The sequence below is a fragment of the Callionymus lyra genome, chromosome 12, assembly GCF_982586985.1.
Source record: "Callionymus lyra chromosome 12, fCalLyr1.hap1.1, whole genome shotgun sequence".
Classification (NCBI taxonomy): domain Eukaryota; kingdom Metazoa; phylum Chordata; class Actinopteri; order Syngnathiformes; family Callionymidae; genus Callionymus; species Callionymus lyra.
In genome coordinates, this window is record NC_141829.1 from 12,066,247 (window position 1) to 12,089,708 (window position 23,462).

The window sequence follows — 23,462 nt, forward strand, 5'->3', positions numbered from 1 at the left end:
TTCAGAGATCTCTTGGAGTTCAATTGTTTTTTTTAGCTGCGGAGGACTTAACTGCTGCCATCTAGTGGCTGATGGTTTTATAGCAACCCAAAATGAATAAACCAAGAATATTGCATGCTAATTGTAAATAATAATGTAATAATAAAAATAATATTTTATACCAACATAAAAGAATACAAATGAGGTCCAAAAGATCTGATAAAAAAAATCAAGTGAGTTGAAAGCAGAAAAAGTATTTTAGACAATATAGATATAAAAAAAAAAAAGTGAATTGAAAGCCATATAAACATTTTGAAAATTCAGTGCTGTTGAATATGGATATACTCACTAGTATTGCCTGAGTAATTGACTCTTTAATATTTGCATGTTAATTGTTAATAAAAAATGTTTAATTATAGTGGTTTAAAAATAAAACAAAACGTAATTTGACAGAAAATAATTATGTAAATGTTGAATATCATAAGGTATCCTGAAATAAAAAATATTGCAATGTATCATTTAGTTCCATCCAAATTAGCTTTCAATATGGTGAGACTGCAGTTCTACTCCACGCCTCTGGAGGACGACAGAGCTCATCTTATTTAGGAGGAATTCACACAAGATTTAAAGATGCCATTTCCGGACTTTAGGTCAGTATCTTGTTCACACGGCAGCTGCTGTAGATGTCTTTTGCTGACATTCCTGCCCCCGAGTGTTTGTAATTGTGTAGTAAAAAAAAAGTGTTCCCCCTCCAAACAAAGTAATAAAAACACAAGCCTGTGAATAATAGGTCTTTTTTTTATTAACAGACATCATGAAAATGTCGACAGTAACAAAATTTTTTAGTCCATTAAAAAAAAAGTGGGCGGGAATAACAGACTCCGCCCACAAAATAACTTAATGACGGCAAAAGAAGTGAGGTTGTGCTCTGAGGAGTCGATGTGGATATTCCATCTTTCCTACTCCTTTACCTATGATTTCATGATGGGTGGGGGGCGGGGGGGTGGGGTTTGTGAAAAATGGAATATCTGGCACATCAGACAGTAATAATAGAATAGAGAGAGTGGGGGGGGGGGTCGTGTCACAAAGAGGGATCTGTGAGCCAACAAGCTTTCCTAAGAACTCCAGGAATAAAGAGACCAGACTTCTAGGACACGTATGAAGCTAGAGGTTAATCTTTTGTTTACTACGGCACGAGTCACACCTATGCTGCGTCTGAGCGACGACACGAAGTCGGCGGCTCGATCCGTTGGATTGGACGACCCCCCCAGAAGAACAGGCAACACAAGCAAAGAGAACAGAAGCGACAGAAGTGATTCTAGGACGGGTGGGGGGGGGTATTTACAGAGCTCTCCGTGTGCCTTTGTCAACAATGAAGGTCACATGATATTTCGCAGGTATTTGCAAATCCAGCTGCTCGACAGAGAAAAGGGGGAGTAGTGTGTGAGAGGGGGGATGGAGGGGGGGTGGATGAAAGCAGGACACGGCTGTTATCTGGTCCTCAGAGAGGGACACAGGAGGGACGTGGACAGTGTCACTAGACAAGAGCCCTAAAAACACTCAACATTAGTGTGAGAATGTGTGTGTTCTGTGTGTCGGTGTGTGCGAGTGTGTGTTCACATCCGTCTCCTCCCTTTAGGCAGCAGCAGCAGCAGCAGCTTCGTCATCCTTGGTCTCGGGTCTCAGGCCTCGCTCTCGCCGGCGGACGAGGTGTTCTGCACCTCCTCCTCCAGTATGGGCACGATCAGGTTGTCCTTCGACATCAGGTTGTACTTCATCACGAAGCGCGTGAAGCGGTGACACAGGAACGTCTCGTTCTGAAAGAGTTGGGAAAATAAGTTTTTTTTCTTCTGTTCACTTAACCTCGGTTAAAACCTTCAAACACACACCTCGTATTTGTCAAATATCTGGCGGTGATGGAAATAGGCGTGAGAGAATATCCTATAGATGCGGCGACACACGGATCCCAGTTTGGCCACGGACGACTCCTTGATGCTCACCCTTGGAATTCCAGAGCGGGGCGTGTTAAGAGGAACTCAAACTATAGACGTCATGAATGAAAACAAGTTCACCTGCTGGGGAAATATTTGTTGCTATTAAGAAGGCAGGCAGCTCCGTCCAGCGTGTGCCTGGTGTAGTCAATGGCAGGGCACTGAGAGAGAAACAAACGCACATGATGGACGCCCTTGTGAAGTTTGGTGTTGGTTTATAGCGTCTGCTCACCTCTTTGGGAGTCTTGTGAGCGGCACATAGAAAGATCCACTGCTCGGTGGCCGTCATCTGGGTGCAAGTGTCTGGATGGCACTCACTCTAAAGAACACAACAAACGTCCATGAGTAAATAAACCTCTTGTTCAGGTTCATCTTCTCACATCTATCTGAGACATAAACATGAAATCAGTGTCATTAGACACAACACTAGGAAGTGTTATAGAGGTTTGAATAAAACATAGTGAAGGTTAACATTAAAATGACAAAGCAATGAGATGCTATTTGTCGTTTGATTAGCGTAGCATCGATTGAAGTGTGAGGAACAAACTAACCTGCAGTTTCACCGCTAGTCCATTGAGCTCCAGGCAGAATTGCCTGTTAGACAATCACAAGTTCAATTTCCACATTGAGGGAAGAGTAAATGTTTTTATTTCCTGACTTACCTGAGGTGCTCGTATTTCCACACGCCCTCATCCTGCCCCTCTGGAGGCTCCAGGATTTTGTCAATATTGGAGCAATCTGACCGAATGTTCTGCTGAATATACTGGAAAAAAAAGATATATGAAATGTTAGTTTTATTCTCACAAATCAATCTCAAAAGAAAAGCAATAAGGCTTTACAGAACATTGATTTAAAGTTTTCTTTATACGTATGTGATACACACTGATACCTCAAAGGCTTTTTTTTTTTTTTAAATAACTTTGGTTCAAATATGTTCATTTTATTTTAAGCATAATCAGAAGATCATCACAACATTTTAACCTGCAGCGTTAGATATACATACATTACATATAATTCTCTTGTACATTTTAAAGCAGTTTAAACATTACATTTTGTTGGTTTTAATTCAAGATACTCAAAGCCAATAGAAAATTATTTACATTAAATTATACTAGGGAATGTATGGGCTTATGTAATGACATAGTAATGCAATTGAAAAGGAAATATTTAACAGGATATTAGTAAGTTAGTAAGTAATTTATATTTATAGAGCGCTTTTCTAGACTAGGGTCACAAAGCGCTCAAACAATAAATAAAAAAACTTAAAAAATATATACTAAAAGAATCAAGATAACACCGAGAACAACACAGGAGTCGCAGAAACTAGTACAAAGTTTGACATAAGGGTATTTTAATTATGCAATTTTCTAATGAAGAAAACAAATTGATCAACATTATGTTGAATATTATAAATTATTGAAAACTGCTTCACACTGTTGTACAAATGCATAAAAGCATAATACAAGGTGTAGTCCACGCCATGTCATTTAGATAAACTTTATTGATCCCTCTGGAGATAAGGAGACACATAAACAGATTTAAAATTGTTGCCTTTTCTCTAGAGGTAAGGTTTCCTGATAATATATATTTAGACAAATGTTGTGTGACTTCGATGTTGACCCTGATCTACTGAAGATCACTGAAGACAAACACAAACACACCTGTTGGACCGCCAGGGTGCTGTCCATCTCCTCGAATGATTCATCTGGCCAGTTGTAGAAATCCTGCGAACGAATACACATTTAGCCCATTTATCTCGGACTCATTGCAGGCTACCTTTCAACAACAGGTCAATGTCAAAACGTCCAAACATTAAAAAAAAACGTAAGAAGCACAAATCTGCGTTTACTAGTGCTAACATGAATTAGCTAAGAAGCTAGTGCGAGTCAAGCTAGTTCGCTAGCTTCGATTGATACTATTAATTGACAGTTAAGCCACATAACACCACACTTATTGATCTTTGTGATAATAAAGAAACATTAAAATCCCGTCAAAGTTGTCCATGTCAAAATCAAATCAGTTTAGTGTTGGTTTCTAGTAAAGTTAGCAACAACAGCGGCTAACGTTAGCTCACTCGGGCCTTCCTACATCCTGTCAGCGACCTTGCTCGTAATATCCGAGTTTAAAAGTACGTATTTTTCAAAGAAGCGATGTGTCGTCGTCGCGGGATATCGTTCGGTTTATTGTCGGGGGATTCCTGACGGGGGGGAACGAACCTTCGCCTTGGTTCCAGGCCGATTCCTCCTGAGAACTGCAGTACCCTCCGCCATGACCATCTCGACAGAATACCCGGATGTTCGTCAGCAACGCCGATGTAGTAACGGACCGAGGTTCAAACACGGGTGAGACCACAAGCGAATATCTTTGTTTTTTCATTATATTTCAATGTATTTTGTCCTTTTTATATACATAAAATATGACTTGTCGATTTGACTTACAATTTAAGTCTTATGAGTTAAATCTAGTTTGACTTCAGTTATTGTAAGACAAATACTTTAAATCATGTAAATAATAGAATAATTCAGTGTATACGTTTGTGTTCATGAAGGACATGTATTACAGTACAAGTAGTCAAAAGATATACCCAGACTGATCTCAGTCATTTACCCGGAAACCATACAAGTGGAAATTCAAAGAATACACTTGTAATTCATTATACTCTTGACAAGTGATACAATTAAATTATTCAGTAGTCAATAAAATATTGACTTACTTTACTGTATTTGGCAAGTCAATATGGAGGTTAGTTTTGCTTTCGTAATAATTAAATAAAACGCAGTATATACGTTTAAATAAACCACTTTTCTTTTAGCCGTTTTACACTGGGTGGCAGCAGAGAGCAGCGACAGTGTAACATGCCCGGATTATAGACGAAGAACAAAAAACTATATAAGTAAGTAATTTTTTTTTATATAGCGCTTTTCCAGACCAGGGTCACAAAGCGCTTAAACAATCAAAACAATATTCAATAAGGTATATCGTGATGCATGAGTTCAAAGAATACATTCCAACCATTTATTAGATAAGACAGATAGCTCATCTTTATTATAACAAAATGTTTTTTGAATTATTTACAGTTGCAATGACATATAGAAAAAAAAAACAGACATGAGACGAGGCAACTAAATTTTCTTCACTGGTAATGATGACGATGGGGTTTCAACATCTGGCAGTTGCCTTCATTCCATGTATTTACCAAGGATGTCTCCATCACGAAACAGGAAGTAGTCCTTCATGAAAAAAAAAAGGATGGATTAGAAGAAATGTGTCAAACTTCTGTTTAAAAGGGAAATGGTACCTTGTCATCCAGAATGACTTTGGTTCCTCCATATTCCGGCAACAGGACTTTCTCTCCGACCTTCACACTGACCGGTAGTACGTTCCCCTTCTGAAAACAAAACACAATTAATACTTACAACCATAGAAATATACATTTCTTCTGCTAATTGTCAAAAAAAAAGATTGTGAAGGTTGCATTACCTGGTTGACAGCTCCTGCACCAATAGCCACAACTTTTGCCTGGAGAACCTTTCCCTGGGACTTCTCAGGAAGCATGATGCCTCCTTTTGTCACCGTCTCGGCGGTGAGACGCTCCACCAGCACCCGGTCGAACAGAGGGAGGAATTTTCTGAAGGCCTGTTAATAAAAAAATCATTTTAATTTCATATTTTTGATAGAAAAACATGAAAAAATAGTTATTTTAAATGAGCTTCCTGTTGACTTTGTAAGAAGACATGTGACAAACTAATTTGAAGCAGCATTTGCGAGTGACTTTCATTAAGTGTGCAGCGTGGAGTGATCGCTGGATCATCCAGCAGATGCACGAGTGACCTTGGCTGAAGGTTAGCTGGCGGGGGAGTATGGGAGGATTGGAAGGACGGGGGTTGGTTTTTTTTTGACTGAATGAAGGTGAATTGAAGGGCAAGGCCTTCTGAGATAACTGATAAAAAACAAATGTTGTTCCAGGATTCAAACGAGCCGAAACACAAACAAAACGGGACCCCGGGTGGTGATGAAACATCTCTTAACTGAACAAGATAAGACTGGATGTAATTGTCCAGGAGATGTTGCACAACCGGTTACTTATGATTAACTTTCTTCACTAACCAAACTATGACTCGGCCAAAAAAAGCCCCCGCTCTTTTTTTTGTAATGACTGAGTATATTTATCTCAATAAAACCAGGGGCTCTTATTATTTACATTCATTGTGTTAGTTGAATACAAGACCCTAAGAGATTATACTTTAAATAATAATCTATAATTTAAAAATTAAATGTAGTTAATCATTTGAGTTATACCACGCGTTTCAAGACTCCCACTGGAACATGGTCTTGAATGTTGAATTACATTTTCTCAGTATACTACAATGTTACACGGCCTTAAGTCACATTTAATAAGCTAGTAGAACATTTTTTTAAATTGAATATTTAGTTTACCATGTTAAGTACATAGAGTACATGTGACATAATGTAATTAAATACATATTTACCATTATTTTGCAAAAAAGAAACGGGATCGAATGCTTCACTCACGAGCTAGCATTTTAACGTAAGACAACCACGTCTTTCAATGAGACCACAAACTTAAGTTAGAAACTAAATAAAAACGACATCGGTTCTTTCATTGTTCCGAGTCTAGGTGAGCGACCCTCACCTGTCCCCCCATCAGCGTGACCTTGTGCTTTCATAGACTGAAGCTAACAGATGGAAGCTAACAGATGGAAGCTAACCCTGCAAGAGCGTATACACTCCTGTAGCTACACACGAGCTTCATATTCATCATTGCATTTCAGTTAAAGTCTTACCATTTTTTTTCTTCTTCTAGTTGAGTCTCAGGTCTTAGGAGAGGAGAACTGCACCCCGACTTCTTCCTGCTGGCTCTGACAAACTGAAGGGGACTCGCTCCACGTGAGGAAACCTCCAGAAGCTCTACGCGCATGCGCAGTACAGCCGGTCTCCGGACCGTCAGGCAAAAAACGCAATAAAATAATATAAAATCGCCATTTTATTTTCATTTATTGATGATTATGTCGTTAATATCGATTTATTTACGAACTTAATTCTTATTTTGGCATATTTGAGGCAATTTAACACATGCAAGATTGCACAACGTCAACTTTGACCTTCATTTTTTCCTCCAATAGAGGTGAAGAAACTTCTGGAAAGACACGCCCGGGAACGTGTATAACGAAATAATAGATCGCCAGCTTTCCAATTTATTGTTCGTTTTTTATTTATTTATCCGCGTTATTTTTACAAGTAGAAAACACGAACATAAAAAGTATATCGTTGTTTATTTATTTATAATATTGCAATTACTTTTTTATTTTTTATTTCACCCACTGAAAGTGGTACAAGTAGATTTTAATTAAAAGTCAAGTGATACGTTTAATGCGTAAATATGTTTAGTCAACATCTGTAACTCAAGAATTAAAAAAATGCACTCAAATACATATAATTAAAAATAAACAATACTTGTCATTCAACGCTTTTATAATCGCGTTACTCCCGTCATTTGTAGCTTGTATTTAAACTTTTAATTGTGCGTTTAAATACAAAATGATAGGTTTTTATGAATAAAAAGGATTAAATAAAGACCAAATTTATGAACAACGCAGCCACTATGAGTTTTGATTTATTCAGAGTCCGGGGCGGACCGGTAAGGTACCCGGATGTGAGAGGCCATGTGCACTTCTCGCTTCTGTCCCCCTCCTTCAGTCGTTATATCACCGCCTGCTTGACGTGCACCTGGTCGCAGCTACAAGCCTTTTATCTATTACAAGTAAGTACAGACTTTATTTCATTTAAACTTATCTTTTATCTATTCCTGTCGCTGCAGCCCGTTCTCTTGTACGCGTCTAACCAAGTGTCCCTATTGCTCAGCATTTTTTTTCCTCCTGATGGCTTCCATTTGCTCAGGCTAACAAAATCCACTTCCTATCCTCAAGGACGAATGTTTTAGTAATGCTAACATTATGGATGTTGCTCTAAATGTTTACTAAATTATAAGAAAGTATAAAATAAAACCGGGTTAAAACCAGCACCGGTCACTTTTCATCCATATCACGTTTCAGTCGTTTGTGTGGTGCGTTCAAGTGTTGGCAGTGATGCGTTCAAGTGTTGGCAGTGACTGAAAATGTCCTCGATTATTCCTGTCTGATCAGACATGGATCCATCAGATGTCAAATCCATGTCCTGGGATGTGCAGGCACTTCCGCACATGCTTCTACTATATGACCTTGTGACGTACGACCTGAAGGGGACACGTGGGTGGGAGATTTTTGGGGGTCACACTCCTGCCTCCCATTTTAATCATCTGATGATGAAATCGAGCAGGTCTGGTAGTCGAGTGCAGAGCAGTCGATTAAGAAGACTTAAAATTTGAATTGCTTAAAAGATTACAGTATGACCGAGGGCCATGTTTGCTTTACTTGTGTAATTTGAGTTAACTGTTTAACCACCTGAATAACGAGAAAATACGTTTTCATCAAATTGGAATTATTTATTAAATTTAAAAAAAAAAATGACGTTCGAATTGACTCGTGACTACCGGTTTCTCAACGTTGACGAAAAGTCACCATTAATGTTTTTTTTTTTATTGTTGGCGTTCAGTAATTATGATTAAGAAATGCGTAATAAAATGAAAAAGTCGAAAAACTCACCAAGAAATTTAATGATTAATTCATCCAGTTATTCATTCATTCATTCATTCACTTCATGGTATTTTACACTGCCACTAGGGGGAGACATACACCTCATTACGACTGAAACTGAACCTGTCGATGATCCTTAGCAACTCTTTTAATTCACTTATTTAATTATAACTCACTTATTTATTACTATTTTAGGTTATTGAATAAATAACAACTACTTTAATTTTAGTTTTCCAAAAATTAAAGTATAAGGTTGATAATTGAGAATATAACAGCAAACCTTATTGTAAACCTTTTATGATTGCTAAAACTGATCATTTAACAGTCGAGTTATTAAGTTATAACAATTCTGAATCTTTAAATCTTTATCATTCTAAAATAAGAAGGATTTTGAAACAAGAAAATACCCTCAAGTCATTTTTCTTTATTTTTATATATGACATTTCTATTACCAGCTGTTCTTCACTGTTGTTAAATATTGTGTTAAGTACTTAACTTTTCTTGGCGGTCAAACTGTCGGTTAAGTTTGTTTGTTTTCTTATTTGCAGACATGTTTCGTTTACCAACCGTCATGAAGCAGGTGAGGCCCGTCTGCAGGGCTCTGGCTCCTCACCTCACTCGCGGCTATGCCAAGGATGTGAAGTTCGGAGCAGATGCTCGCGCTCTTATGCTGCAGGGAGTGGACCTGCTCGCCGACACCGTTGCCGTCACAATGGGACCAAAGGTATTGTTTACATGTATTAATCAAATCACTTGAAAAGGACTTAAATGTTAAGCAATGGCCTCTCAAAATCAAATTAAACTGATTAATCAATTTAGTTATGGCAATTAAAACCAACGTAAAACCATGAAAAACACTTGACCTTGTTACTGGAAAAAGTAATTGTAGAAATTCAAAATTGAACTGGATATGGTGATTATATCAAGAGGACAGTTGGTTGTAGTAACCTATTGTTTAACAGACTATAAACAACATGTTCCTGACTCTTAATGTCCTCTTGCAGGGTCGTACCGTCATCATTGAGCAGAGCTGGGGCAGCCCAAAAGTGACAAAGGATGGCGTCACCGTGGCAAAGAGCATCGACCTGAAGGACAAGTACCAGAACATCGGTGCCAAGCTGGTGCAGGACGTGGCCAACAACACCAACGAGGAGGCCGGAGACGGCACCACCACCGCCACCGTCCTGGCGCGCGCCATCGCCAAAGAAGGCTTCGACACCATCAGCAAAGGGGCCAACCCGGTGGAGATCCGTCGAGGCGTGATGATGGCGGTTGAAACTGTCATCGAAGAGCTGAAACGACTCTCCAAGCCAGTGACGACTCCAGAGGAGATCGCTCAGGTAAATGTGGAAATAAAAACAACAACAATGTATGAATCACAAAAAAACAAATTGCTAATTTTGTCGTCTTCATTCCAGGTTGCCACAATCTCTGCAAATGGAGACGTAGAAATTGGGAACATCATTTCTAATGCCATGAAGAAAGTTGGACGTAAAGGAGTCATCACCGTGAAGGTGATTAATGCGTTTATCACTTCATTATTTAAGATGCTAAGCCTTATTAATCAATTGATGCAATTATTTTCATCTGCAGGATGGGAAGACTCTGCATGATGAGCTTGAAATCATCGAGGGAATGAAGTTTGATCGCGGTTACATCTCACCCTACTTCATCAACACCGCCAAAGGTAAGATCTGCTTTCAAGAACAATTAATTTGATGAGTCTTAATTATTCACAAGACACTTTTTTTATCTAATACAAATTACATTTATACTTTTATACTTGCACATATTCCCCTTTTTTCCTCAATGAAAAAGGAGAAAAAAACATTGTATTTAGTGTATCAATGTTTTTTTCTTTCTTTGAAACACTGTTAAATAAAGGTAACGCTTATAATGACTAAATTAGAAATCATACTTGAGCAAATACTAAATGTCAACGCACACAGCATCGATATAGGCATTATTAAATATCATACTAATAGTGATATTGTTAGTCATCTCCAAAAGATTATATCTACCATTGCTGTGTCTTATAAAGTATAAAGGGTGCGTACGATTCCTTAAATCATATTTTAATATAAGATTATATTTTATCTTCTAGGACAAAAGGTTGAGTTCCAGGATGCCTTCCTGCTGCTCAGTGAGAAGAAGATCTCCACTGTTCAGAGCATCGTTCCAGCCTTGGAGCTCGCAAACCAGAACAGGAAACCGCTGGTCATTGTGGCCGAGGATGTGGACGGAGAAGCTCTGAGCACTCTGGTCCTCAACAGGTAGACTTCCTACTCTTGTTAATCTCCATTTATTTAACAGAATTTATTTTATTTATTCATTTGCATTTTGTTTCAGGCTCAAGGTTGGTCTGCAGGTTGTTGCGGTCAAAGCTCCAGGATTTGGCGACAACAGAAAGAATCAGTTGAGAGATATGGCCGTTGCCACCGGAGGCACCGTGAGTCTACCTTTGAACCTCTACAAAATGTGTGTCGCTCTTTAACGATCAAACTAACCTTTCATTTAATTCCAGGTCTTTGGTGACGATGCTGTCGGTGTGGCTCTGGAGGACATCCAGGCTCACGACTTCGGTAAAGTTGGGGAAGTGCAGATCACCAAAGACGACACGCTGCTGCTGAAAGGAGGCGGAAACCCCGCCGAGGTGGACAAGCGGGCGGCGGAGATCATCGAGCAGCTGGAGAGCTCCACCAGCGACTACGAGAAGGAGAAGTTCAACGAGCGACTCGCCAAGCTGTCCGACGGCGTGGCCGTACTCAAGGTGCGTTCGAGAAGAACCTTTCAGCGCGTTCCAAGACTAACTCGACGCAAAATCAGATCGGAGGAACCAGCGACGTGGAGGTGAACGAGAAGAAGGATCGAGTGACCGACGCCCTCAACGCCACACGGGCTGCCGTGGAGGAGGGCATCGTTCCAGGAGGAGGCTGCGCTCTGCTGCGCTGCATCCCCGTTCTGGACACCATCAAGACCATTAACGCTGACCAGAAGATCGGTGAGTCAAAGTGGAAGAATGTTGAAGTATGAGTTCGTTAAATATTTCTGTCGTTGTTTATCATTCTGTGTTGGTTTAACAAGACCAGATCTTTTATTATATTGTAAGTAAAATTATGATTCCTTTGTATACACTGCTCTATTACGTACATTAAATTCTATGTTTTGTCAAAAGTGATCCTTAGCTGTAATTGGTTGACTGTGCAGCAAAGCATCATTGGAGCTTCTTTAGGTCAACGTTACTGAGGGGTTGCATCTTGACTGTAATGTTGAATGTTTTCAGGTTCGAATGAAATGAGTAAAAAATAATTAAATGATAAAAATGTAATTAATGGATCTTGTTTATTGTGGGGGATTTTCAGAATGTAACCCCAGCAATAAAAGAGGGATCGTTGTATTGTTTTAATTCATTAAAATATAGACTAAATTACATAAATTAAAAATTATTTCAAAATTAAATGAACTTGCTTTGTGAGTACTAAAGTGAAAAAATACACTTTAAGAAACTTTTTTGCAGACACTAGTTTGAAATGGTTTTACTCAGACTTGATGTGGCCCGGGGGTTATTTTATTTAAATTTTTTTAAAGAACACATTTTTCAGTTTAACCCATAAACTCGATCCTCTGCTCAGGTGTGGAAATCATCAAGCGTGCCCTGCGCATCCCTGCCCTGACCATCGCCAAGAACGCCGGCGTGGAGGGCTCACTAGTGGTGGAGAAGATCCTGCAGGGACCTGCCGAGGTGGGCTACGACGCCATGCTCGGAGAGTACGTCAACATGGTGGAGAAGGGCATCATCGACCCCACCAAGGTAAAAGTCCGGCGAGTCGTGTACAGATATAGACGTGTGGATTTTTGAACGCGGTCGTGATAAACTGGCTGTGACCGGTGTTCAATAACATAGTGTTTATTTCAGTGCTTGTCACATGATCTGAAACGAGTTGTCCTAAAGTCTCCTCCGACTCCCCTTACAGGTGGTGAGGACGGCGCTCCTGGACGCAGCCGGCGTCGCCTCCCTGCTCTCGACGGCCGAGGCGGTTGTCACGGAGATCCCTAAGGAGGAGAAGGAGATGCCTGGAGGAGGCATGGGTGGCATGGGAGGCATGGGCGGTATGGGCGGCGGCATGGGCTTCTAAGCCCCTCCTCCTGACTCGTTGCTAAAGACTTTAAAGGGCAGGTTCGTGCAGATGAAAGGCTTCTGCACACATTCCACCGAACCTGTCCTCCACGACCAACTCTGCCATCGCTGGCACAGACCTGGTTAACGCCCACGACTTCAAACAGATTTGCCTCCTGAAGAAAGTTGACTATCGTCTCGTTCACACAGTACGAGAGACGCATCATCATCATCATCATCACGGAACCAGAACCTCCGGTCAAGAGAAATGCTGCGTTTAATTTCTTCTAGTTTCTCGCTAACATCGTCTGAAAACTGCTCGCTGTACGCTCCGTTTGAATGAGAAGAGTGGAATGTTTCGTCCTTCGTTGTTTTTGTTAATGTTAATTTGTTTTTTATATATATACAGTATATGTGGAAGTTTGTCACCTGCCGATCCAGAGCGGGTAAAAAAACTTGTTGGTTGATTTAATTAAAATAATTTTCTCATAAAAGAGCTTGTGTTTGTGGAATTCCATTCTTTTGTCACACATTTGAGGGGAAATAAGGATTTTTGAGCTGATAGTCGTGCTTAAAATAACCATCACCACCAGAGGCCTGAAATTTAAATTATCACAAAATAATAAATAAAGCCGGCTCTGTCCAATATAAGACTGAGGAGGTACTGTTTTGTTTTCTTTTAAAGGGCACTTCATTTGAAAACCCAACTCTCCTGACTTTTATGTTAATGTTGAAGTAAGGTAAGGTAAAACTTTATTGATCTTTATGAAATTGTTTCTGAAAATTGGAAATTGAAGTCGTCCTCTTCCAAATGCAGTAGATCATTCATCATGACGTTGCTCCGTTTTTTTAAAGTTATTACTTAATAAAGTTCTCTCTCTCACGTCTGAAATCTCGCCAAACTAGATCACGGTTTAAATTAAACATTCTGACATCACTCTGGTGCAGGTGTCCTCTCCTAGAAGCCCTAAATCAGTTAAGTACCTACATGTTAATCGTGAAAAAATAAATATTTATGTAAACATTGAGTTACTTCTGCCTTTAAGTGTTTTTGTAATGTGTACTTTAAGCAGCAAACCTTATTTTTATTATTCGTTTTTAATGTACCAAACGGGAGTATGATATTTACGAGAGTCCTTGAATGCAACTCGGGGCCGGGTCTAGGCAGGGGCAAGAGGGGGCCTGGCCCACTAAAATAAATGTTGTGCCCCCTCAACTTACATGTAAGTAAGTAAGTAACAGCACAATGCCCCCTCAAGATTTGTGGCTGCCCACTCATACATGCCTGTCTAGACCCGGCCCTGATGCAACTCGTGTTTTGTGACCAATCAGAGCAGAGTGGGCGTGGTTGCTTGGACGAGACTTCTCAGACCAAACGGCAAAGCTTAAGTGGGCGGGGCTTAAGCGTATTTTCTAATGTAAATATCTTTATTAATTGAGAGTTTTGTGCAAAAAGAAACACTGATGAGTATAATAGAGGTCCTAGAACAATTTAGGAGACACTTAAATCTGCACATTAGGTGCCCTTTAAATAGTCCATTATACATTTTACTCATTGTATAGTGAAATAATGTAATGAATTCTGGCTGTCCTCTTAAAGTGTTTCTTGAAGGAGTCAGTAGATCATCAAACACAGAGAGAGAGGAAGATCGTTCCAAAGCTTAGGATCAACAGCCTGGAAGGATTTCTCTCCTCTGGTCCTGAAGCGTGTTCAGGAACTATCAGTAGATTCTGATCCACAGACCTCAGAGCCTGAGCTGGGGTGTAAGGCTGGATCAGATCATTGATGGAAGGTCTGACCATGAATAGATCTGAAAGTAAGAACCATAATTTAAAAATTGATCCTGAAAGAAACTGCTAGCCAGTGAAGAGTTTTAAGGATCGTAGAAATGTGAGTTCTTCTACTAGAGCGGCTCAGAATTCTAGCTGCAGAGTTTTGTATTAAATGCAGGCGAGTGTGTGTGTGTATGTGTTCACACAGGAGCTTCATAGAAGTAGCACCAGTCTATTTCTGCTCCTCACATGACGACTCTATATCCGTCCTGCCTGGGGCCTTGAACCTTGGAGTATTAATAAGACACAGAGACACTTTTTGTAGAAATGAAAATACTTTATAAACCATGCAGTCAGTTTTGAAAACACACCTCGTTTACACGAAAACCCCCTACCCTCCCATTCTAAAAATGTCCTTAAAAGCAGTGCTCATATGTTAATGTGATATTTACACTGGTTCTGAAACTAATAAATACAACAAATATAATGATAAATATGTCACCCGGGGGACAAGTGGTGCTAATGATGCTGGTTGACAAGTCAAGAGCTGGACCCGACCTCGAAAATAGTTAAACATACTCCGTATATTGCACACGTGAAAACTTCCAGCAGTGAAAAGAATTGTCTAGCAGAGAAAAAGCAAAATAAAGTTGCACAGAGGTTTAATGAAGAACACTGAGATGAAAGTTGACATGAATCTGACCCTTCGTGCGAAATAAAATAACAAATTTAATGGCACATCTGGTTTATTTGACCTGAAACAACCTACTTTACTGTAACAATCACCAACTGTTAACAATTCTCAGTGTATTTGTCAAAACCCGAGGACCAAAATGACTTGAAATAGAACAAAAAGTATTACATTGCTGCATTTCGTGGGTGATATTAATGTTTAAAAAAAAAAGATTTTTTTTTAATCTATGTGCTTAAGACACCAGCTTACATATCCCCACTTGCCGTTTACCCACAAGCCACCACTTCTCCCAAGAACATCAACTTAACATATATATATATAATAAGGGACTCTAAAATAAATGTTGTATGTTTTCCCTTTTCTTAAAGTGCGCAGAAAAATCTGCAGATTTCTGACCTACATTTTTATCAGTTTACTTTTTAAAACACATTAATTGAGTGATTTTCATAGTATTTACTGGTTGGTTAGATTATAATAAACTGCCGATGAGGTTTCATGAGACATTGTCATACTTTTTAGAGCCACCAGGTGGCGTTCTGCACAGAGACCTTCTTGTTAATGACAACACTGTACAACGAAACCTCGTCCATCCATCAATACTCTCCGTGTAATCCGTCAAATGTATTTAGTGCTTCAAATCCTTCCTCACGTTAAGTTAAAATTAGGAAGCAACCTGGACTTTAATCACAGGTGACGGCGGTTGATCCGCAGACCGGTGACCTAAAAATATCAGTCAAGTTAAAATAAACCTCTAATGTTGGCTCAGTCTTATGCGTGTTCTGGCTCAAATTCACGAGTGTCGTGACTCGTACACCTTCACCCACTAGATCATGGGTTTTCAACCTCGATCACACAAGATTCAAGGTCGCGAGCCAAACCAAAAATGTCTATCATTCACAGGGATTACGAGTCTGATTTTGATTTTGACTTTTAACTCCCTTTGTTTGATGTAAGTTTCAGTTGTTTTCCTTGATGTAACATGTTTCTTAGCTAAGCTTATACATAGTTCTAGGTCACGACATCAACATAAAGCCACGTACGCTTTGAAACAACCATCCAGTGGACCACATAGAATGACTGGATTTGGCCCCCGGGCCTTTATAACTGTTCCCAATATTGCACTGTGACAATTTCTTTGCGCCACAAACGAACACATAAAGCGGTGGATCAAAGTGGATTATTCTGCTGGTGTGTTTTAAAAAGTGCTTTTTCCTAAAAACCAGGGGAGTATTTGGCTCTTTTTCGTGAAAGTGCTGCTCCTGACCTAATATGGACACTTGTTGCTGCATAAACCGATGCAAACAAGAACTTGTAATGTTCTTATTTTTGGTTAATGTGTGGTTCTGAACTTGAGATTTAAAAGATGTTAAGAAAGGCACGGATGTTTTTTTTGTCTTAGTTCCAAGTATGGCAGTGAGGGGGGGCGTTACGTGTGGTGGACCTCGTGGAACATGAGCTCACGAGGAATGGCCGTCTCCGCTCCGTATATTTTCGACGCCCGGCGCTCAAAAGCCGAAACCATCTGTTTGACCACCTCGTCGAAGAAGACGGCAGACAGCTGAGAGTGGATGAGGGAACGGAACTCGAAGGAGATCTGCAGGAAACAGAACGATTACACTTTATTTTTTTATTTACACGCTTTTATTTTGAAAGGTAACCGGAAAATGAAATCGGTTTACCATACATTTATTTGTCTTCTTCATAAGTGTTAATGCAGGGGTGTCAAACTCAATCACACTAGGGGCTGAAAACTTTTAGCCAAACGAAATGTATATTTTCTCAACAGGAAGTCTTATTTTGAAATCCCCTTTTCATTCTTTGCGTTTCAACTGATAATCTCTGTGCTCGTTCTATTCCTACAAACACATTTCTCCTTCCGACATCAGTTACACTCTGGTTTTTGACATCCATAGTCTCTTTCCCTTATATTTTCTTAACCCTTGTGTTAACTCAGGGTCAACGTGACCCGGAGGCTTGAAAACAAAACAAACGTGTTTGTGGTATTCCTTGTGCTATCTATGAGTCAAGGTTAGTCAAGGTGAACGTCCTCCACCACTGCATATGTATTTATGGCAGCCAGGGAGGTCGTTCACCTTGACCCAGAGACACCACAAGGGATACCACAAACACTTTTGTTTCCAGGCTTTTGGGTCAAATTGACCCTGACATAACACAAGGGTTTAACACTGACACCACAAATAATTCCAATGTTGGCAATAAAATATTTGTATTCCTTTGTTCATGAACGTTCATTTATGTTTATTTAGAACCAACCGTACGGCCACATAAAATGATTTCGTTAGGCCGGATTTGGCCCCCGGGCCTTGAACTTGAAAAGGTTTGATGGTTTTCTTAAGAAAAGTGACGCAGATGCTTTGACATTATACTCACAGCAAAGTCCACGGTGCAGGTTCGGGGGTAACCCGGCAGTCCGGGGCTGAAACGCCACACGGTTTCCAAGTGGTTGAAGATTTTACCGTCTGAACAGGAAGCCTGAGACACACAAAAAAACACGCACCTTTATTGTAAAACTACAAACGTCATCACAGAGTGAGGAGGCAGGATTCCAACAAGAAGTCAGAGAAGAAGACACTTCAACTTACTGCTTATCTCAGGGGGTGAAAGAGAGGCCTTCTGGCTCAGCTCTTTTTTTTTTTAATCCAATAGAAACTGACACTTCTCAAGCCGCTGACTTAGCTCTTTACTTCCCTGCTCAGAACCATGACTCAGATTCTAGATCAGTGAAGGAGAGAAAGATTCCAACCACAAGATCAAATTTAATCCAGTGTGATCTTCACTCATCAATTCACCGGAAACGACTGGATTAACTGCTTGGACTGGATCCAGCCTCGTACAACCAGGTCAAGAAAATGAAAGAGAAACAACCTGATGATATGTAAAATAAATCAACAATCAAACTAGCTCTATGTGAAGCTTAAAAAAAAGTGTTATGTAAGCACATTTGTTTTCTGTTAGAATTTTGGCGACTGATTTTCCTGATGTCTGCATTTAGTTTAGCTGCTGTAAAAAACAGCATCAAAATGTGTTTATAATAGCATTTAGAAGTTAGAAATGAATAAAACCAGCGATTCATAGTTTTGGTGTTTGATAAAAGTGGTCAAAGTAAAATGATATACTTGTAAGATTTCATACTTTTAGAGGCAGTTTAGAAGCTCACAAGTATTTTTAGCAAATTAATACACCGTTAGAAATAGAATTCTTGTAATAAGCATTTGCATGATTCAAAAATTAAAGTAGTATACCGGGCTATGAAGGTGGATTTATTCCTTTTTTATTTAATCCGAAAAAGTTCCTTTAATAAATAATAATATTTTCAGTAAAAAAAGATCATGTTCCTTTAATAAAAAAAAAAAGTTGCTTTAATTAATTACATAATTTCATCAAAAGAATTTAAGTAAGTAAGTAAGTAATTTATATTTATATTTATAGAGTGCTTTTCTAGACCAGGGTCACAAAGCGATTAAACAATCAAAAATATATATATATATACTAAAAAGATAACACTGAGAAAAACACAGGTGTCCCAGAAAAAAGCCTGCACGAATAAGAAAGTCTTAAGATAAAGTTAAGTTAAGAAATATTTCAAATCAAAAACATTGCTTCAATAAAAAAAAAGGTATTTTCAATTGAAAAATAAACAAATTCAAAACCATCTTCACCTAAATTCAAAACTAATTCAAAACATTTTTTGCTGCAATGAAAGAAAACTAGTGAAAATATATTATATTATATCAAAGTGTTTTGGGATTAAATAATTAGGGGGGAAAATCATAATTATACTATGACCTAAATGATTCTTTAAATCAAAGAAAACAGTTTACATAAAAACACGTATTTCATGATTATTTTTTCTTTTCGACTGAAGCCATTTTTCAGTTGATTAAACAAAAAAAACACATTGTGCACATTCATAGAGTCTCAAAAATTGGCAACAACAAGTTTGTTTGATAACAAACAAATGCCCAGCAGATACTTTTACTTAACAGAAACCACACTTTGAATCAAACTGTCAAAACAAAAGTACTTCTTCTTCACTTCTTACCTTGACCAGGTGGGGGCGCACTGAGGTGACGAGAGAAGTGTAGTTCTCAACCACGGGTGGGAAGCCCACAGACAGCTTGGCCTTGCAGAACCCGGCCCGCTTGAATATCACGTCGGACTTTTTGCACCACGGGACAAAGAGACGATAGTTTTCCACCCCGGCCACCACTTCATAAATCTCCTGCATGGAATACCTGCGGAGTGAGAGGGGAACACGCTTGAGTACTTCATGTACCAGCAGCAGCGTCAGAGGGAGGATCTGAAAATGTGGGTCATATTAGCCGTGACATAACCGGAGAGATCTATGGCTCGGGGACAAGACGGGTCACTGAAAAAAGCACAGCGGAAGGAAGGTGAAGGAAGAGGCGAGCGTGGAGATTAAAAGAGGCTAAAAAAAGCTTCTTTCTCATCAATGAGTGAGAATAAAGTTACACAACACTTATGTAAGAGCGTGAGCTGAACAAGCTGCCGGTGGATCGTCTCCAACAACAGATTTTGGAACCGTTCTCTCTGTGGAATCAAGTTTTGTGGCACAAGGTACACACCCGATGACACGTCTCTCCGAGTATTCCTTCCTCTTGGAGAACGAGTCGGCCAGGTTGAAGAAGCACCGGGCCGGCAGGACCACGCCACGGCCCGGCATGGCGGCGCCCAGCAGCGCCGGCGCCCGAGTCATCAGGATCCCGCATGACGACAGGTATCTGAGGCGGGGAAACAAACACAACAAAAAAATAAATAAAAGAGTTGACCCTTTTTTTCAGTGTCGGTTCGTGACGTCACCCCCGGCCTGGTGAAACGAGAGCCTACTGCTACATGGAAGACCCTTGCAACACTTGCCAAGTATTTGACTTTCAAAATCACGTGCGTCACGGAGACAGAGGTCACGGACATTAATAAGGGCTCTGGAAACGTACACGCATTCTGTACAAAGTGGTCTGAGGCCGAACGGCCCCGAAATCACGGGATCTACCTTCTGTTAGCTGCCAAAATACACACCATAATAAGCAACTGATGCAGTTTTATCAGAGACCACATGCTTATTTAACTTCACATTTGAAATCTCTGGAGTTATTTTGTTGACATTATCATTGTTAATAACTCATAACAGCGTAAAAAAAAGTTAACAAAAGTCAATTTCCGTGTAGAGGGAACCATTTTAAATAAAAAAGGGGGGGCGGCTGACATGTGACCCTAGAAGTGAGGATTAGTTAACATACACTGGTTCACAAAATAGATTTAAAGTAACAAAAAATGTAAAACTTATGTTTTTTTTATTCACTATTCACTGGTCCTTTAAGAGAAAAAATAATGTTCATCATGTATTTGCTTAATGATATACAACCTGTTATTGATCTTAGTTTTTATTTCAAGTATCTAAAAAACATATACAAATGTATGCAAAGACTAATAATAAAAAATTATCAGAGATAAGAAAATGTTTAATTACTTATGTCGGTTTTTCTTACATTTTTAATTAACTAAATGCTATTATTATCTGAAATATAACTCAATGTAATGTGCAATAATACTACTTTCTGTATCCTTAGCAAGGATAAAAAGCGATATTATTTGATGCATATGTTGCAAATGTGGATTTTTCTTTTTTTCACATTAAACCTTCAAACGAGACGAGGATTATTTGTGTTCAAACAAAGTCTCCGATGCGTCACCGATCACATCTAATGAGTCACCTGCACTCGCTCTACTGTTAGTTTTAAAAAACGATTTCTTCTTCTGAAAGGAACCACTATCTTGTTTTATTTTTTTTTCATTATTTTGATCAATTAAAACATCTTCCTTAGGCCCCGGATGCAACATTTTGAATCGACTCCTTCCTCGTCAATTTTAAGTGTTTATTCGAGAGTCGTAAAAACAAAGAGCGTGACAACCCTTCAGTCGGGAGTCAAGAGTTCCAAAGTGTCCCCGGCATCATATCACGCAGCAGTCACGTCAACGTGGACTCCTGCCATGAACTCGCATGTATGCATGAAAACCCTCTCGGAACTCGCCGCTCGTGCGTGTCCTCAGAGAGAGTCGGTTACAGACGGAAACTCAACGAACTTGAGTGGCGGGTCCAAAAGACCCGTGTTCCTGGCGAGCCCTGGACTATAAAAGAAATCATTTCTGCATAAAATATAGCATATATAAGTCTGCCTTTGTTCACTGTTCACTTGAAATATTTAGTCAACATATTGATAAAATCAAGGCATACATGTAGACTTTGAAATGAAAGTGTTTGTTTTGCGTTTTTTCCTCTGTTCTTATCCGGCACTGGAATGTTGTAAATCGCCTTTTGTGCGAAAAATGGAGGTTTTTTCTTTTTCTTATCACTGCAATTCATGTTAGTCGTGTTAATATTATGATGGAGTATCATTGTGATAAGAAATAATCTTACATTAAATAGAGAGCACAGAACAATGTGTATGAGTGACTCACTTTAATGATATTTCTCATTGAATGTCAAACATTACGTAATAATACACTTTATTTTTAGTAGTTCCAGTTAATTATTTATTCATTACTTACTAACCAAAGGAAGTGGTGAGTATTGTGACTTAACTTTGTCATTGAAAATAAAAAAAAGTTTTTTTTAAAGAACAACTACTGTTATTATCTATATTATTATGTACCTAGATGTGTCAAAAAGTATGTGTTGTATAGTAGTTACTGTATTCAAGTATTACTTTATAAAACTCATGTACAAATTGTGATTATAAATAATTGTGTGTCGATTATTTAAACAACTATAAAACATTATGTTCTTGTGGTCTTCACATTTTTTAAAGAAAGGAATGTGTTTTGAAAGTTTTACTTAAAAGGACATAACCATCTAAATATATCGAAACACAGTTGATATTTAGATCGACAACTTAACCAACTATTAGAAATATTTATACGAATTTATCAAGAGTTTTTCAGATCAACATTTCGTCTGGATTATTGAAAAATGCTCAGGTACTAAACATCAAATCCAACTACCTTTACATTTATTATGATCACGACTAGTTTATGTATTTATCTTTCTTTTTTTCCTCCGGTGATGCATCGAGACAAAGTAGTTTCGGGTCGAAGATGTTTTGACAGACGTGGAAAAAACAACTTTTCTTCTGACAATCGTCGCCTTCACGACCACTTTAGACAGTCGCTGGTGTCGCTGTACGCGTTCAAGTTCTCACCTGACGTTGTTCCTGGTGTGGATCTCTCGACTGGCGCCGACGGGAAGCCTCCTGAAGCACTCCGCGACTCTCCGAAAGCTTCGAGCGCCTCTCGCCATCTTTCTTCCTCTGACAGCCTCCGTCACGACCAACGCTGACGGACTCGCACGCAAGTCCCGCCTCTATCCAGTGTCTCTCCGTGATTGGTCGGTGGCTGCTCTTTTAACGCCGTTCCATTGGCCGTGAGCGGTGTCCGTCAGGAGTGGGCGTTCACTCAGAAAAATGTCACGAGATGTTTGGCTCAGGTTTCCCAGTTGTGACCTTACACCTTAACTGCTGCTTATAGATGCACTCTCCATTATGTTGACCATGTACTTGGCATAGAATATTAGATTTGTTTTACTTACATTTTTATATGTTGTAATTTAGTAATAATAATCATCGTATTTAAGGAAAGGAATCAAATTCTACTTTCACATTTGAATTAATCCATAGCTGAGAACTATTATATGTTTCTTTAATTATTATTTTTTACCTCTTTAAAACTCCAACGTTAAAATATACATATACATTTTTTTACCTTTTCAAAACTACAACATTAAAATATATATATATATAAGGTAAGGTAAGGTAAAACTTTATTGAACCCTCAGGAGGTATGGAGGCAGGAGAAATGTTTTTTTTCCACAGGATTTATTATATATATATATATATATATATATATATATATATATATATATATATATATATATATATATATTATATAAGAGAATTATTAAATAAAGTAAGTCATTTTAAGTCATTTATATTTGTAAAGCGCTTTTCCATACCAGGGTCACAAAGCGCTTAAACAATTAAAAAAACCAACAACAATAAAATATACAGGTATACTTAAAAGGTCAAGATAACACCGAAAAACAACACAGGGGTATCAGAAAATCAGGGAAAAGCCTGCACGAATAAAAATGTCTTCAGATGTTTTTTTGAAGGAGTCACAAAATGATTGACATCAAAACAATGACAAAAAAAATGATTGTA

The 23,462-nt window shown here is 38.9% G+C and overlaps 4 protein-coding genes across 4 annotated transcripts; 1 reads left to right on the forward strand and 3 right to left on the reverse strand.

Annotated features, from left to right (window-relative positions):
• Window positions 1-759: 759 nt before the first annotated feature.
• On the reverse strand, window positions 760-4,289 carry mob4 (MOB family member 4, phocein). The gene is made up of 8 exons (XM_087804579.1): window positions 4,187-4,289; window positions 3,632-3,694; window positions 2,633-2,733; window positions 2,522-2,564; window positions 2,203-2,289; window positions 2,052-2,131; window positions 1,869-1,980; window positions 760-1,796 (listed from the first exon to the last, which is right to left on the reverse strand). Exons 1-8 carry the CDS (start codon window positions 4,244-4,246, stop codon window positions 1,662-1,664), a joined length of 681 nt encoding a protein of 226 aa, XP_087660705.1. The 5' UTR covers window positions 4,247-4,289; the 3' UTR covers window positions 760-1,661.
• Window positions 4,290-4,971: 682 nt separating this feature from the next.
• hspe1 (heat shock 10 protein 1) lies at window positions 4,972-6,908 on the reverse strand. The gene is made up of 4 exons (XM_087803988.1): window positions 6,776-6,908; window positions 5,451-5,606; window positions 5,269-5,358; window positions 4,972-5,200 (listed from the first exon to the last, which is right to left on the reverse strand). The coding sequence occupies exons 1-4, from the start codon at window positions 6,776-6,778 to the stop codon at window positions 5,150-5,152; spliced, it is 300 nt and encodes a 99-aa protein (XP_087660114.1). The 5' UTR covers window positions 6,779-6,908; the 3' UTR covers window positions 4,972-5,149.
• A 733-nt stretch (window positions 6,909-7,641) lies between these two features.
• Window positions 7,642-13,236, forward strand: hspd1 (heat shock 60 protein 1). Its single transcript, XM_087804345.1, has 11 exons — window positions 7,642-7,752; window positions 9,172-9,347; window positions 9,628-9,963; window positions 10,042-10,137; window positions 10,217-10,310; window positions 10,728-10,896; window positions 10,973-11,072; window positions 11,148-11,393; window positions 11,450-11,624; window positions 12,256-12,434; window positions 12,598-13,236. Exons 2-11 carry the CDS (start codon window positions 9,174-9,176, stop codon window positions 12,757-12,759), a joined length of 1,731 nt encoding a protein of 576 aa, XP_087660471.1. The 5' UTR covers window positions 7,642-7,752; window positions 9,172-9,173; the 3' UTR covers window positions 12,760-13,236.
• Window positions 13,237-14,829: 1,593 nt separating this feature from the next.
• On the reverse strand, window positions 14,830-22,572 carry coq10b (coenzyme Q10B). The gene is made up of 5 exons (XM_087804435.1): window positions 22,446-22,572; window positions 19,815-19,970; window positions 19,271-19,463; window positions 17,599-17,700; window positions 14,830-16,801 (listed from the first exon to the last, which is right to left on the reverse strand). Exons 1-5 carry the CDS (start codon window positions 22,541-22,543, stop codon window positions 16,634-16,636), a joined length of 717 nt encoding a protein of 238 aa, XP_087660561.1. The 5' UTR covers window positions 22,544-22,572; the 3' UTR covers window positions 14,830-16,633.
• Window positions 22,573-23,462: the final 890 nt, after the last annotated feature.

What these genes read in the sequence shown, in the direction of transcription:
- mob4 (XM_087804579.1), bottom strand. Translation starts at nt 4,246, where the DNA reads ATGGTCATGGCGGAGGGTACTGCAGTTCTCAGGAGGAATCGGCCTGGA. An exon ending in TGGAAATACGAGCACCTCAG is followed by an intron (nt 2,565 to 2,632) that starts GTAAGTCAGGAA and finishes ATTGTCTAACAG; the next exon opens with GCAATTCTGCCTGGAGCTCA. An exon ending in AGATATTTGACAAATACGAG is followed by an intron (nt 1,797 to 1,868) that starts GTGTGTGTTTGA and finishes CAACTCTTTCAG; the next exon opens with AACGAGACGTTCCTGTGTCA.
- coq10b (XM_087804435.1), bottom strand. Translation starts at nt 22,543, where the DNA reads ATGGCGAGAGGCGCTCGAAGCTTTCGGAGAGTCGCGGAGTGCTTCAGG. An exon ending in TCGGAGAGACGTGTCATCGG is followed by an intron (nt 19,464 to 19,814) that starts GTGTGTACCTTG and finishes CTCACTCCGCAG; the next exon opens with GTATTCCATGCAGGAGATTT. An exon ending in CCTGCACCGTGGACTTTGCT is followed by an intron (nt 16,802 to 17,598) that starts GTGAGTATAATG and finishes TGTTTCCTGCAG; the next exon opens with ATCTCCTTCGAGTTCCGTTC.
- hspd1 (XM_087804345.1), top strand. Translation starts at nt 9,174, where the DNA reads ATGTTTCGTTTACCAACCGTCATGAAGCAGGTGAGGCCCGTCTGCAGG. An exon ending in CTCCAGAGGAGATCGCTCAG is followed by an intron (nt 9,964 to 10,041) that starts GTAAATGTGGAA and finishes TCTTCATTCCAG; the next exon opens with GTTGCCACAATCTCTGCAAA. An exon ending in CTTCATCAACACCGCCAAAG is followed by an intron (nt 10,311 to 10,727) that starts GTAAGATCTGCT and finishes TTTATCTTCTAG; the next exon opens with GACAAAAGGTTGAGTTCCAG.
- hspe1 (XM_087803988.1), bottom strand. An exon ending in GTGCAGGAGCTGTCAACCAG is followed by an intron (nt 5,359 to 5,450) that starts GTAATGCAACCT and finishes TTTTGTTTTCAG; the next exon opens with AAGGGGAACGTACTACCGGT. An exon ending in AAGTCATTCTGGATGACAAG is followed by an intron (nt 5,201 to 5,268) that starts GTACCATTTCCC and finishes TTTTTCATGAAG; the next exon opens with GACTACTTCCTGTTTCGTGA.